The following is a 13,101-nucleotide window of genomic DNA, read 5'->3' as shown; positions in this document are numbered from 1 at the left end:
CTGGTAGCCCAGGGCCTTACACCAAATTTCATCACAACAGAGTAGTCCTCCGCACTCACCCTAAGTTTCTGCCAAAGGTTGTGTCGGAGTTCCATCTGAACCAGTCAATTGTCTTGCCAACATTCTTTCCCCGTCCTCATTCCTGCCCTGCTGAACGTCAGCTGCACACATTGGACTGCAAGAGAGCATTGGCCTTCTATCTGGAGCGGACACAGCCCCACAGACAGTCCGCCCAATTGTTTGTTTCTTTTGATCCCAACAAGAGGGGAGTGGCTGTAGGGAAACGCACCATATCCAATTGGCTAGCAGATTGCATTTCCTTCACTTACGCCCAGGCTGGGCTGGCTCTTGAGGGTCATGTCACGGCTCATAATGTTAGAGCCATGGCAGCGTCGGTAGCCCACTTGAAGTCAGCCACCATGGAGGAAATTTGCAAAGCTGCGACGTGGTCATCTGTCCACACATTCACATCTCATTACTGCCTGCAGCAGGATACCCGACGTGACAGTCGGTTCGGGCAGTCAGTTCTTCAGAACCTGTTTGGGCTTTAGGATCCAACTCCACCCCCCGAGGGCCCTGTTTGTTCTGTTCCAGGCTACACTCTCAGTTAGTTGGTAAATTTTTTAGGTCAATCTCAGTTATGTCCTCGCCGTTGCGAGGCCCAATTGACCAATGTTGTTGTTTTGAGTGAGCCTGGGGGCTAGGGATACCCCATCAGTGAGAACAAGCAGCCTGCTTGTCCTCGGAGAAAGCGAATGCTACATACCTGTAGAAGGTATTCTCCGAGGACAGCAGGCTGATTGTTCTCACAAACCCGCCCGCCTCCCCTTTGGAGTTGTGTCTTCCCTTGAAGTGTATTGTCTTGCTACATACTGGACTGGCCGGCTCGAGCCGGTTTCGGGCGGGAAGACGGCCGCGCATGCGCGGTGCGCGCGGGCGCGCGAGGGCTAGCAAAGGACTTTGCTAGTGAAGTTTCCGATTGGAGGGGCTGCCGTGGACGTCACCCATCAGTGAGAACAATCAGCCTGCTGTCCTCGGAGAATACCTTCTACAGGTATGTAGCATTCGCTGAATACCCAGCAGACCAAACCTGGACAAACTTCGATCTTCTGACCGATGAAACCGTCACCCAAGCAATCAATAGATTCGCCAAATCCCACTACAAACTGATATTTGTCCCAACAACCTAATAAAATTCGCCCCCCAACGCTTCATAACAGACCTCACGTCACACCTAAACTTACATGTTACAACATGGACTCATCCCCAAGGATAAAGGAAATATACTACTCACCCCTATATCTAAGACTCAAAGAAAAAAAAACAAATGACAACCAAATACCGCCCGGTAACCAAGTATGGTAACCAAGCAACTTACTGACTACTTAAACAAATTATCAATACTACATGAATCACAGTCAGAATTTCGATCCAACCACAGCACCGAAACAGTACTAATCACTCTTCTAACCAAATTCAAACAAACAGTTGCAACCGGCAATAGTGTAGTTCTCCTACAATTCGACACGTCCAGCGCGTTCGACATGGTTAGCCACCAAATACTATTGAACATCCTAGAATACTTTGGGATTGGAGGAAACGTACTTAGATGGATCAATGGCTTCTTAACCGCAAGAACATATCAAGTGATATCAAATTCAAATACATCATCACCATGGAAACCTGAATGCGGAGTACCCCAAGAATCACCGCTCTCACCAACCCTTTTTTTTTTTTTTTTTTTAAATCATTTATTTATAATTTTTTCATTTTACAAGGATCACTTGCAAAACAGTAAAACAGAGATGATTGTACATTAAAACAATATTTGAAGAAAACAATCTCAACAAGATAAATGGATTTTGTACAATCTTTCTCTTTCTTAGACCACAAAATAAATAGGGAGAGTGAAACAAGACAAGGAGATCAATTTAAGCAACAGCAAACAAAGAAAACGTGGTATTAACCCGATTATCCCCAGTTATTATTTATCTAAATCATTTTTCTACATTGATCATCTGGTTGGTTTCTTCAAGACCATAACGGTGCATAGTCCATCAATTTCATTGGAAACATACTTATTGTCCAATATTAGTGAAAGTAATACACCTGATTTCATTTTTTTTCCCTTTTAAAACCAGAAATTGTTTAACAATACAAACCCTTGAATCTCCAATCCAATTCCCACTGATTAAAGTAATCCCAGTTTCACAGGCTTCACTCCTTTTGAATTAATATATTAAGAGGAATCATTTCAGAGGAAAAAAAAAAACATTAGGAGTCATACCTGGAACTCTGGGAAAACAACAATCTCGATATTAATCATCTACAACAATATTCATTTTGTTCAAATTTTTTCTGGTCTTATTATCATTTTCAAATCTTAACCGTTTCTACTTCAGTAGAACTTCATTGCTGTATATTCTCAAATGATTCGATTAGATTATCCATGTGGCTCATTAACAAGACTATATCTGAAGCAAAGTCATTCTCTACCACCGTCAGGTCCTGGAGCACCCTCCAGATGACATTCAATGCAACCTCCACGGGAGCCAAAAACTCCAAGCTGATAACTCTTAAGGGTTTAGGAGTAGCACCGCCGACACGGGTTCAGCTGTAAACGACTTCCGTTTCAGCATACACTCCTGACTCACTCCTCCACCCCTTTGGGCATGGTGGTTAAATGATTTTTGAGCGATGAAGTTGTTTCCAGGTCCAAGAGCATCGACGCTCCTTCGTCGGTGCTAATCAAAGGACTCATCAACCCAGTCATCTATGGGCAGCTCGTCATACAGCGGTCCCACACTTGCTGCACAGGGGACAAAACGCTGGTCATCGGCGGCTGACCCCCCATTGTCCCCTTCCTCTGTTAAGGCAACTGCAATGCAGAGAGGAAATTTCAAGTGAACAAAAACTGAACTTCAGAGGACAGCTGGGCCGTTGAGTGTACGAGCTTCAGGTCACCATCTTTCCCCTCTCCCTAATTTGGGACACTCTTTGTCTGGTTTCTCCTCAGAGGCCTGTCTGATATGGGTAACCCTTCAGCATAGCCCTCTGAGTCATTGAAACACGGAAGCCCCTCCACCACTTACAAGGTGGTGTCCCTTCGGAGGGGATCACCAACCCTTTTTAATTTAATGATGACACCTTTAGCCAAATCGCTATCCAATCAAGGACTCAATCCTTACATCTACGCGGACGATGTCACGATCTACATCCCGTTCAAACACAATCTAATTGAAATCACAAATGAAATCAAACAACCTCCAAATAATGAATTCATGGATGGATGCATTCCAACTAAAGCTCAACGCAGAAAAAAACACAATGTCTCATTCTCTCCTCACAATATAACACGAACAAAACCAGCACCATAAACACCCCAGACTACACCCTTCCTGTCTCAGACAGCCTGAAAATCCTCGGAGTTACAATTGACCGAAATCTTACACTAGAAAGCCATGCGAAAAATACAACAAAGAAAATGATCCACTCAATGTGGAAACTCAAAAGAATAAAACCTTTCTTCCCAAGGGAAATATTCCACAGCCTGGTACAATCAATGGTGCTAAGCCACCTAGATTACTGTAGTGCCATCTATTCTAGATGCAAAGAACAAATCATTAAGAAACTCCTACTGCCCAAAATACAGCAGCCAGACTCATATTTGGGAACGAATTGCGTTCAAAGTTTGCACACTGGTCCACAGAATCGTTCATGGTGAGGCCCCGGTCTGTATGTCAGACCTCATAGACTTGCCAACCAGGAACATAAAAAGATCAGCATGCACATTCATGAAACTCCACTACCCCAGTTGCAAAGGACTTAAAATATAAATCAACATATGCATCCAGCTTCTCATACATAAGCGCGCAACTATGGGATGCACTACCAAATGCCATAAAAACAATGCACGACCTAACAATCTTCCAAAAACTACTGAAAACCAACCTGTTCAAAAAGGCATACCATAATGATCCATCCTAAATACTAGACAACTAGACTCTACCTGAACTAGACAAAACCGAACTCTCTACACCAGACTAATACCTACGTTGTCACTAATGAAAGGTATGCATTACGCACTACCACTTTATTTCGTATGCCAGAAATGAACTCTCTATAGTTGATTGTCTAACTTTATAATTTACTCTACCATGTAGGAACGTCAATGCAATAACATTTTGTATTCTACTCTACCATTTATGCACCTTAATGCAATACCACTTTGTATTCCTCAATCCGGAAATGGCGATCACCATTACGACATAATGTAAGCCACATTGACCTTTAAATTGGTGGGAAAATGTGGGATACAAATGCAACAAATAAATAAAAACATGAAGAAATCAAGGGCAATTTCTCCTATATGCATCTGATAATAGATCAAATGTTAAATTTTGTTCCATAACCTTAGTATAATTGAGTAGAAGTAATCCTTCACAGTACTGCCAGAGGAATGACTGCATTATTAAAACCTGAACAGGAAAATCATTAGACTATCCAGAGGGTTAAACCAGCAGCTACTGATGATAATTTACTGACTATCCTATTTAAAATGTTCATGTCTTTTAGTCAAGATAAGAAAGGAGTAGGGGGGACATTCTGATTTATAGGGCTTTCTAGCATACCAGAGGATTAAAAGGTGGAAACAAAACCAACATGAAGCATAAGTTCTTGACTAATTTCTAGCAGCCATGAGGGAAATTGAATTAAGTTGTAGAACCTTTTTAGATCTTTTGGAAGTCTGTGTTTTATCTCTGTTGAGGCTTATTGCATCTAGAAAAAAAATTTGATTTGAATGTAGGAAATGGTATGACAAAGATCTTAGTTATGTAAATAAGAGTTAACAATAAAATAATGTGACAATTCATTTCAGGGGTAATTTTCTAATTACCTGCATTAGCGAAAATTACATATATACTTTTATGAATTTTGCTAGACGTTTGTTGTGGAAAGTTTGCATATATATTTACACCTGCTACCTGAGCATAGATTTTTCATGAAAAATGATGCACAAATGCTTGTGAAAATTCAAATTGTATGTGCAAATGCAAACCCATTCCCAGCCTTGCTTGAGAAACACCTCTGATTACTATAGGTAAAACATAATGTATATGTTTATCAAATATAATATTTGTACTGGCATATTAAGTGGACAGTTTTGTAGAAGCCTATTTTGTTAGAATGACTATAAACTATCCTTTCTTTGACCAGTTCTCTAGCATCATCTTTTCATCAGGTCAAATAAGCTCTCTTGATATACTTTATTTCATCATACTACCCATAGTGCAACTGAAAACTACAACAGATGTTTGTTTTGTCTTTCCACAGTTACCAATTACAATAATGTGATAGAAACAAATTCAGATTCAGATGATGAAGACAAATTGCATATCGTAGAAGAAGAAAGTATTACAGATGCAGCCGATTGTGATGCGAGTGTGCCAGATGATGACTTGCCAACAGACCATACAGTATTAACAGAAACTAACGAACAATGCTGGGAAGATGAAGGTAACTTAGTATTTTTACTCCTGTAATGTATGTCTGATGTAAAAGAGAAGCTGTAGACTGGATAAATATACAAATGGAAGGAGTAGTATAAACTTAATCTATAGATAAGCAAGATTGCAAGCCCTCACAAATGGGTGACATCTGACAGAATCCAGCGCCATCCTGTTTATATCATTTTGGAAGTATGATCTCCAGAATTGTACGTGGTACTCTAAATAAGGTCTTGCTACAGACTTATACAGAGTCATTATCACCACCTTTTTCCTGCTGGTCATTCCTCACCCATGCGCTTTTTTTCTACCTGCTTGGCCACCATAAAAGCATCACATAAGGTTTCAATGTATTGTCAGCAATGACAACTAGCCTTTTCCTTGGGTAGTGACTTCTCAATTTGAATCTAGCAGCATGTAGCTATAATTCTCCCAGGACAAGCAGGCTGAATTATTCTCACGGATGGGTCGACGATCCGCATTGGCCCAGGAACCGGCATAACGCATAGCAAAAAAAGAAAAAGTTTTGTTGGTGCCTTCTGGTGAGCATGCAGTGCCACTCCGCGCATTTGCAGACTGTCTTCTCGCCTGTTTCTTTTCTTCCGTGTGAGGAGCAACAGCTGTTTTCTGTGGTTCCTCTGTGTGTGCCCGGGAAAGAGCCTTCTTCGATTTTTCGACTTTTTCCTTTGGTTCTTTTCGTTTTTAGTTTTGATTCTGTGTTTAAAAACATACAAACAAAAAAAGTATTTCCTTATTTTCTTAGTATTTGTTTTTTTCCCCATTAAAGTTTCTTTTATTTTTGTAGTGGCCATCTTTTTAGGCTGTGCGGTCGGGTCTCTCCTTTTTGTGCCTCTTTTATCGGTATAATCGAGCCATTTGATTTTGCCGGTGCGGTCTTCCCTTCCCTGTCATTGAAGACTACCAGTAGCTTCAAACGTTGTACTCAGTGCAACCGGACCATCTCAGGTACAGATACCTATTCATGGTGTATCCAGTGCCTTGGGCTTAACCATTGCCCAGCTCATTGTGTCCTTTGTCTTTGTATGAAGAAAAGGACTTGAAGCCCACAGAGAAAAATTTTTTGTGGCTTGGTCTGGTCCTTTGGCGTTAGCATCAAGGGATGCATTGACGCCAGGAGTGGAGGTAGGCATGGCTACTGAGAGGCCACGACACACTGGAAGCAGTGAGGCATCAAGTGGGTCTCTACCTACCTCGATGTCTTCTGCTGTGCAAGCCCCCTGGGACCGTCCATCATTGGACCATCCCCGAGGCAATGTGGGGATTCAACGTCGTCACCGAGGAGGCTCGCTGAGGTCCATTGAGCGAAGGCTAAGAAGCACTGGCACTGTTCTCTTTCGACACATGTTGCCAGGAGCTCCGGGGCGCCAAGGGATTTGGCACCCAAGAAGCATCGGCGCCGGGAGAACCACTCCCCCTCCATACAGGAGGTGCTGACGTGTCGGCCTCTCAGCAGTCTAGTTCCTGCTCCCGAGCCTCAGGCGATTCTGACACCGATTACTCCACCGGCCCTGCAGCCTTCTCTGATGGTGGCTCTCGACGAGCGCATACGGGCCTTGCTTCCAGAGCTACTGGAAGGACTTCTGCGCCAATCTGCTTCGACGACAGGGGTGCTTGCGGCTCCGGTATCAGCGGCCACCCAGGTCGACTCCCCATCGACGTCGGTGGAGGAAGCTTCGCCACAGTCCATTCAGAAGTCAGCCCCTCAACATCACCATCGAGACCATAGGTATTTGGCATTGAGGCAGGTTCGGTCTCAGAGGTCACTGAGGGAAGTGCTTGCCAGCACTGATGAAGGGCGTTCATGGGAGTCTGAGGAAGATCCCAGGTATACTTCTCAGATGAGTCCTTTGGGATTCCTTCTGAACCTTCCACTCCACCTGAAAAACGACTGTCTCCTCCAGAGAGCCTCTCCTTCTCCTCTTTTCTACGGGAAATGTTTCAGGCCATTCCATTCCCTGTAGATGTGGAGGATGAGTCAAGGGCTGAGATGCTCGAGGTCCTGGACTACACCTCTCCACCTAAAAAGTCAGTAACAGCCCCTTTGCATAAGCTACTCAGGGAAGTCCTTATGTGAAACTAGGTGTTCCGTCTGTCTGGTCCCGTGATCCCTAAGAATATAGACTCCCAGAATCGGATCCACAGTGAACCTGGGTTGATGAGGTCTCAGTTACTTGTATAAGAAAATAAACAGTATGAGCTGTTAATCCTAATCAGGTAATCTAATACAACAAAAAACTGAAAACAGCCAAGCACAATCCAAAGGGTTGTTGGATGATCATAAAGAAATAAAATGAAGAGAATGGGAAATACCCTCAGAAACCAAGGCTCCCGCCAAGGTCTGATCAACAAGACACTTATATCTACAAGAGATTTTGTGTCCGTGACCTAGTCTCTTTCGTGGGGTAAACTTTCCCTACATTCTTCAATCACAACTGCCCATATTAGAGCATAGATTTCAAGAATAACTGCGTAACAAGAAAATTTTCCAAGCTACAGCATAGCATATATGAACTTAGCTTAATAAATGCTGGCTTGACAACCCCACATCTCAACTGCTGATTTTCAATGGGGCCCGATACGTTTCACCCACTACAGGGCTTCATCAGGAACCATTCAATTGTATCATAGCACCAGGGGTATCGGTCTATAATCAAAACAAACACTTGACTCAGATAATTTTGTACTTTCAATGCAAACACACAATATACAAACTTAAAACAAGCATTTCAAACTACAAAACCCACCCAACCCTCAGGCACTTACTACAAAGTAGCTGAACTTCTCTTGAAACCGACAAGGGATACTACTTCCACCCATCTATCAGCACAATATAAATGCTCCTGAATGTAATAGTTAACAGCCGTGTGAGACTCAAAAAACTGACGTCATCACACACACAAGTGTTTGTTTTGATTATAGACCGATACCCCTGGTGCTATGATACAACTGAATGGTTCCTGATGAAGCCCTGTAGTGGGTGAAACGTATCGGGCCCCGTTGAAAATCAGCAGTTGAGATGTGGGGTTGTCAAGCCAGCATTTATTAAGCTAAGTTCGTATATGCTATGCTGTAGCTTGGAAAATTTCCTTGTTACTCAGTTGTTCTTGAAATCTGTGCTCTAATATGGGCAGTTGTGATTGAAGAATGTAGGGAAAGTTTACCCCATGAAAGAGACGAGGTCTCAGTTACCCCATAACTCCATGGTGGTGGACTCCGCTCTCAAAAGAGCCAAGAGTAATAGAGACTATGCTTCGGCACCCCCAGACAGAGAAGCTAGGACCTTGGACTCTTTTGGGAGAAAGATGTATCAGGCCACTATGCTCGCTGCCTGTATCCAGTTGTACCAGCTCTTCACGAGCATCCACTTGTGGTGCGTCAGCTGTCTAGTTTGGTTGATGCCCTCCCTCCGGAGCATGCCGAACCTTTTCGCCAGGTGGTCAGGCAGCAGAAGGCGTGTTGTAAATTCCTGGCCAGAGGCGCGTTCGACACCATCGATGTAGCATCCAAGATCTCTGCTCAAGGTATAGTGATGTGCAGACTCTCATGGCTGCGTGTCTCTGTCCTAGATCATTCAGTCCAGCAGAGAATTGCGGATGTTACTTGCCGGGGGGGGATAACCTTTTCGGAGAGAAAGTGGAAGATCTGGTTGATAGATCAAGAAGCACACTGATGCTATGGCTTCTCTCCTACCGGGCACCTTCTGCTACCACCTCCTCATCTAGGAGGTTTTTTGGTGGGTCGCGGAGTGCTCCCTATTCCTATTCTAGGCATAGGTACACTCCCACGTCTCGCCAGCCTACTCAGACTCAGCCCCAGCGTGCTCATCCCTGTCAACAGTGTGCACCCAAGACCCCTGCTGCTCCCTAGCAAAAGCCAGGGACGGGCTCTGTCAAACTTTTATTTTTTGCTATATTCATGCCGGTTCCTAGGCCGATGCGGATCGTTGACCCAGTTGTGAGAATAATCAGCCTGCTGTCCTCTGAGAATACCTGCTACAGGTAAGTATCTTCGCTTTCTGGTGTTGATCAGAAATTGGTTAATGGACAGAAAACAGAGGGAAGGGTTAGATGGCCATTTTTCTGAATGGAGGAGGATGAATATGGGGTGCAGCAGGAATCTGTGTTGGGACTGGTGCTATTTAGCATATTTATAAATGATCTCACATGAGGAAAGGCTAAAGTGGTTAGGGCTCTTCAGCTTGGAAAAGAGATGGCTGAGAGGGAGGGTGTGATTAGGTCTACAAAATCCTGAGTGGTATAGAACAGGTAAAAGTGAATCAATAATTTTTACCGTTTAAAAAGTAGAAAGACTGGAGACGCTCAATGAAGTTACGTGGAAATACTTTTAAAACAAATAGGAGGAAGTATTTTTTCATTCAATGAATTGTTAAGCTCTGGAACTTGGTACCAGAGGAGGAGCCAACAGCGGTTAGCATGTCTGGGTTTAAGAAAGATTGGACAAGTTCTAGAGGAAAAGTCCGCAGTCTGTTGAGATAGACATGGAGAAATCCACTTCTTTCCTCGGGATTGGTAGCATGGAATGCTGCTACTGTTTTGGTTTCTGCCAGGTATTTGTGACCTGAATTGGCCACTGTTGGTAGCAGGATACTGGGCTAGATGGACCATTGGTCTGACCCAGTAAGCCAACCTTAGATCCTTCATGGCTTTTCACTATCTGGTATCAATATTTCTTTTATTTCAAAGATAGTAGAAAAGAATTTACGATCAACCGACCAGTGTGTGTTCAAGAATCTTTTTCAGCAGACCTAGAAGTAGGGCAAAAAGTTGGCACTTCCAGACCCACAAGAGAAACATTATCAGTTCAGAAAAACAATGTTTATTGAACATACATGAAACAGACTCGACACAGTAGGTGTGTTTCGGTGCTCGAGGCGCCTGCCTCAGGAGTCTATCAAATACATATCAATAAACAGTATTTATTTTATAATATATTTATTTATCACATTTATAGCCCACAATTTTCCCACATGTTTGCAGGTTTCAGTGTGGCTTACAATAAACCAAAAAAGGCTATCGCCAATCCGGTAGTTATATAAATACATAGATTGTAGTAGTCAGCAAGGATGAAAGAATAGGGTGTGAAAGGAAAGTGGGTAAAGGTAAGAGAGTCCAAAATGGGTCCATTTATATGCTGTTTTGCAGGACTTTAGGTTTTATATTGGATCATGGGGGTAGGCCTTCCGGAACAGGTTGGTCTTGAGTAATTTCCTAAAGTTGGGATGGTTTTGAATAGATTTGACAGCTTTCGGCAACACATTCCATAGTTGGGTGCTGATGAAGGAAAAGGAGGAAGCGTAAGTGGATTTATGTTTGAGGCCGTTACAGGTAGGGTAATGGAGATTTAGGAATGAACGACATGTGCTTGATGTATTCCTGGCTGGAAGATTGATTAGATTATTCATGTATCCTGGGGCTTCTCCATAAAGAATTTTGTGGACTAGGGTGCAGTTGTTGAAGTTAATTCGTTCCTTTATTGGGAGCCAGTGCAATTTCTCTCGAAGGGGCTTGGAACTTTCAAATTTATCATGATGTACTGATACTCATATTCATTATGAACAAACATGCACACATATTAAGGTGTTTTTCACCAAGTTACCTTTGAATTCATATGTCCGAAGATGCAGTTACACTGTACTACTCTTTTCCTTAACATAACATTGTCCTTTCTTCTAGAATATAGCATTGTCTTTTTAGCTTTTAGCGGTTGTATTTATCCACTATTCTCAATATGCTTGTTTTTATTTGTTCGTTTGATTTTATTAGTATTTTATGTAAGTTATTTACATTTATTTGTATGTGTTTGATAGATTCCTGAGGCAGGTGCCTCAAGTACTGAAACACAGCTGCAGTGTCGAGTCTGATGTATCTTCAGTAAACATCATTTTATTTTAACTGATAGTTTCCCTTGTGCTTTTTGGAAGTGCCAATTTTTTGCCCTAGTCCTTGGTCTGCTGCATTATAATCGTAGTGATTGGTGTTCCTCCACCTCGTGTGGTTGTTTTACCAAGAATCTCTTTCTCTAACTGAGATAGTCAGGCCTTCTGTAAGCACTATAATATGGAACTGACACTGTTAGCTCTACTAAATGAGCTCAGGATTCAAATGACCTAGGGGAAAGTGGCCATCATAGTATCAGACTGTATCACAGCTTTCAATTGATCATTCCATCCTACTGTCTTGGTGACAGCCTTGGATTTTGCAGTTAATTTACAGTGGTTCTTTTGAAAGCTGAGAGGGCTCAACTTAGGACCCGAAGTGGTGAATTAGATAGGAAACTGGTTGACAGACAAGTGACAAAAGGTGGTGGTAAATGGAATCTGCTCAGAAGAAATGAAGGTGAGTAGTGGAGTGCCTCAGGGGTTGGTACAGGGGCCGATAGTTTAATATATTTGTGAGAGATATTGCTGAAGGGTTGGAAGGAAAGGTTCGGCTTTTTGAGGATGACATGAAGATAGCCAATAGACTGGATACTCTGGAGGGAGTAAAAAAACATGAGAAGGGATATCCAAGCATTAGAGAGAATGGTCAAGGGTCTGGCAGTTAAAATTTAATATACAAATAAAGGTACTCCCCTTTACTATATCAATGATTCTTTAATCATAGTAACATAGTAGATGACGGCAGAAAAAGACCTGCAAGGTCCATCTAGTCTGCCCACGATAAACTCATATGTGTATACCTTACCTTGATTTGTACCTGTCTTTTTCAGGGCACAGATCGTATAAGTCTGTCCAGCAGTATTTCCCGCCTCCCAACCACCAGTCCCGCCTCCCATCACCGGCTCTGGCACAGACCCCGTATAGGTCTGCCCTCCCCTATCCTAGCCTCGCCTCTCAACCACCAACCCCTCTTCCCCCCGCCACCCAATTTCAGCTAATCCTACATATGTGATTAACATCAGTACATTACAAACATTTCCTAACTTCAAAGGAACTCACTCATTCATGCCTTTCACTTCGCCATTCATCCAATAGCCTATATACATCATATAGTACACATGTATGTGAATCTCTCTTTTATTAAATGTATACTGAACACACTCCCTGTGTGCCAGGTATTTCTCACAGTCCTTTATTTGTATGTATGAGTTGTACTCTAATTTAATTAAAGTTCCTCCTATTTGTATAGAATAGTTCAAATTTAATGCCAAGAAATGCAGAGTGATACACTTGGGGTGCAGAATCTCAGGGGAGAGATTGGTAAGCTCGATTCAGGAGGAGGGCCTTGGGGTGAAGGTGTCCGATGATCTGAAGGTGAAGAAACAGTGCGACAAGGCGGTGGCCTTGGCCAGGAGGAGGCTAGGCTACATAGAGAGGTGTATAACCAGCTGAAGAATGGAGGTGTTTGATGCCCCTGTACAAGTTGTTAGTGAGGGCCCCACTTGGAGTATTGTGTTCAGTTTTGGAAGCCATATCTTGCTAAGAATGTAAAAAGACTTGAAGCAGTGCAACGAAGAGCTACTACTACTACTACTACTTAACATTTCTAAAGCGCTACTAGGGTTACGCAGCACTGTACAGTTTAACAAAGAAGGACAGTCCCTGCTCAAAGGA

The 13,101-nt window shown here is 42.8% G+C and overlaps 1 protein-coding gene across 1 annotated transcript in view; it reads left to right on the top strand.

Annotated features, from left to right (window-relative positions):
• ZEB1 (zinc finger E-box binding homeobox 1) overlaps positions 1-13,101 on the top strand; it is a 387,769-nt gene that overhangs the window by 157,815 nt on the left and 216,853 nt on the right. The window contains exon 2 of the mRNA XM_030199176.1: positions 5,335-5,517. Within this exon, the coding sequence (XP_030055036.1) occupies positions 5,335-5,517 (183 nt within the window). The remainder of the gene's footprint in view (positions 1-5,334; positions 5,518-13,101) is intronic.

This window comes from Microcaecilia unicolor, chromosome 1 (genome assembly GCF_901765095.1).
Source record: "Microcaecilia unicolor chromosome 1, aMicUni1.1, whole genome shotgun sequence".
Classification (NCBI taxonomy): domain Eukaryota; kingdom Metazoa; phylum Chordata; class Amphibia; order Gymnophiona; family Siphonopidae; genus Microcaecilia; species Microcaecilia unicolor.
Note: the sequence above shows the minus strand (reverse complement) of the source record. Positions and strands in the feature narration are given on the sequence as shown.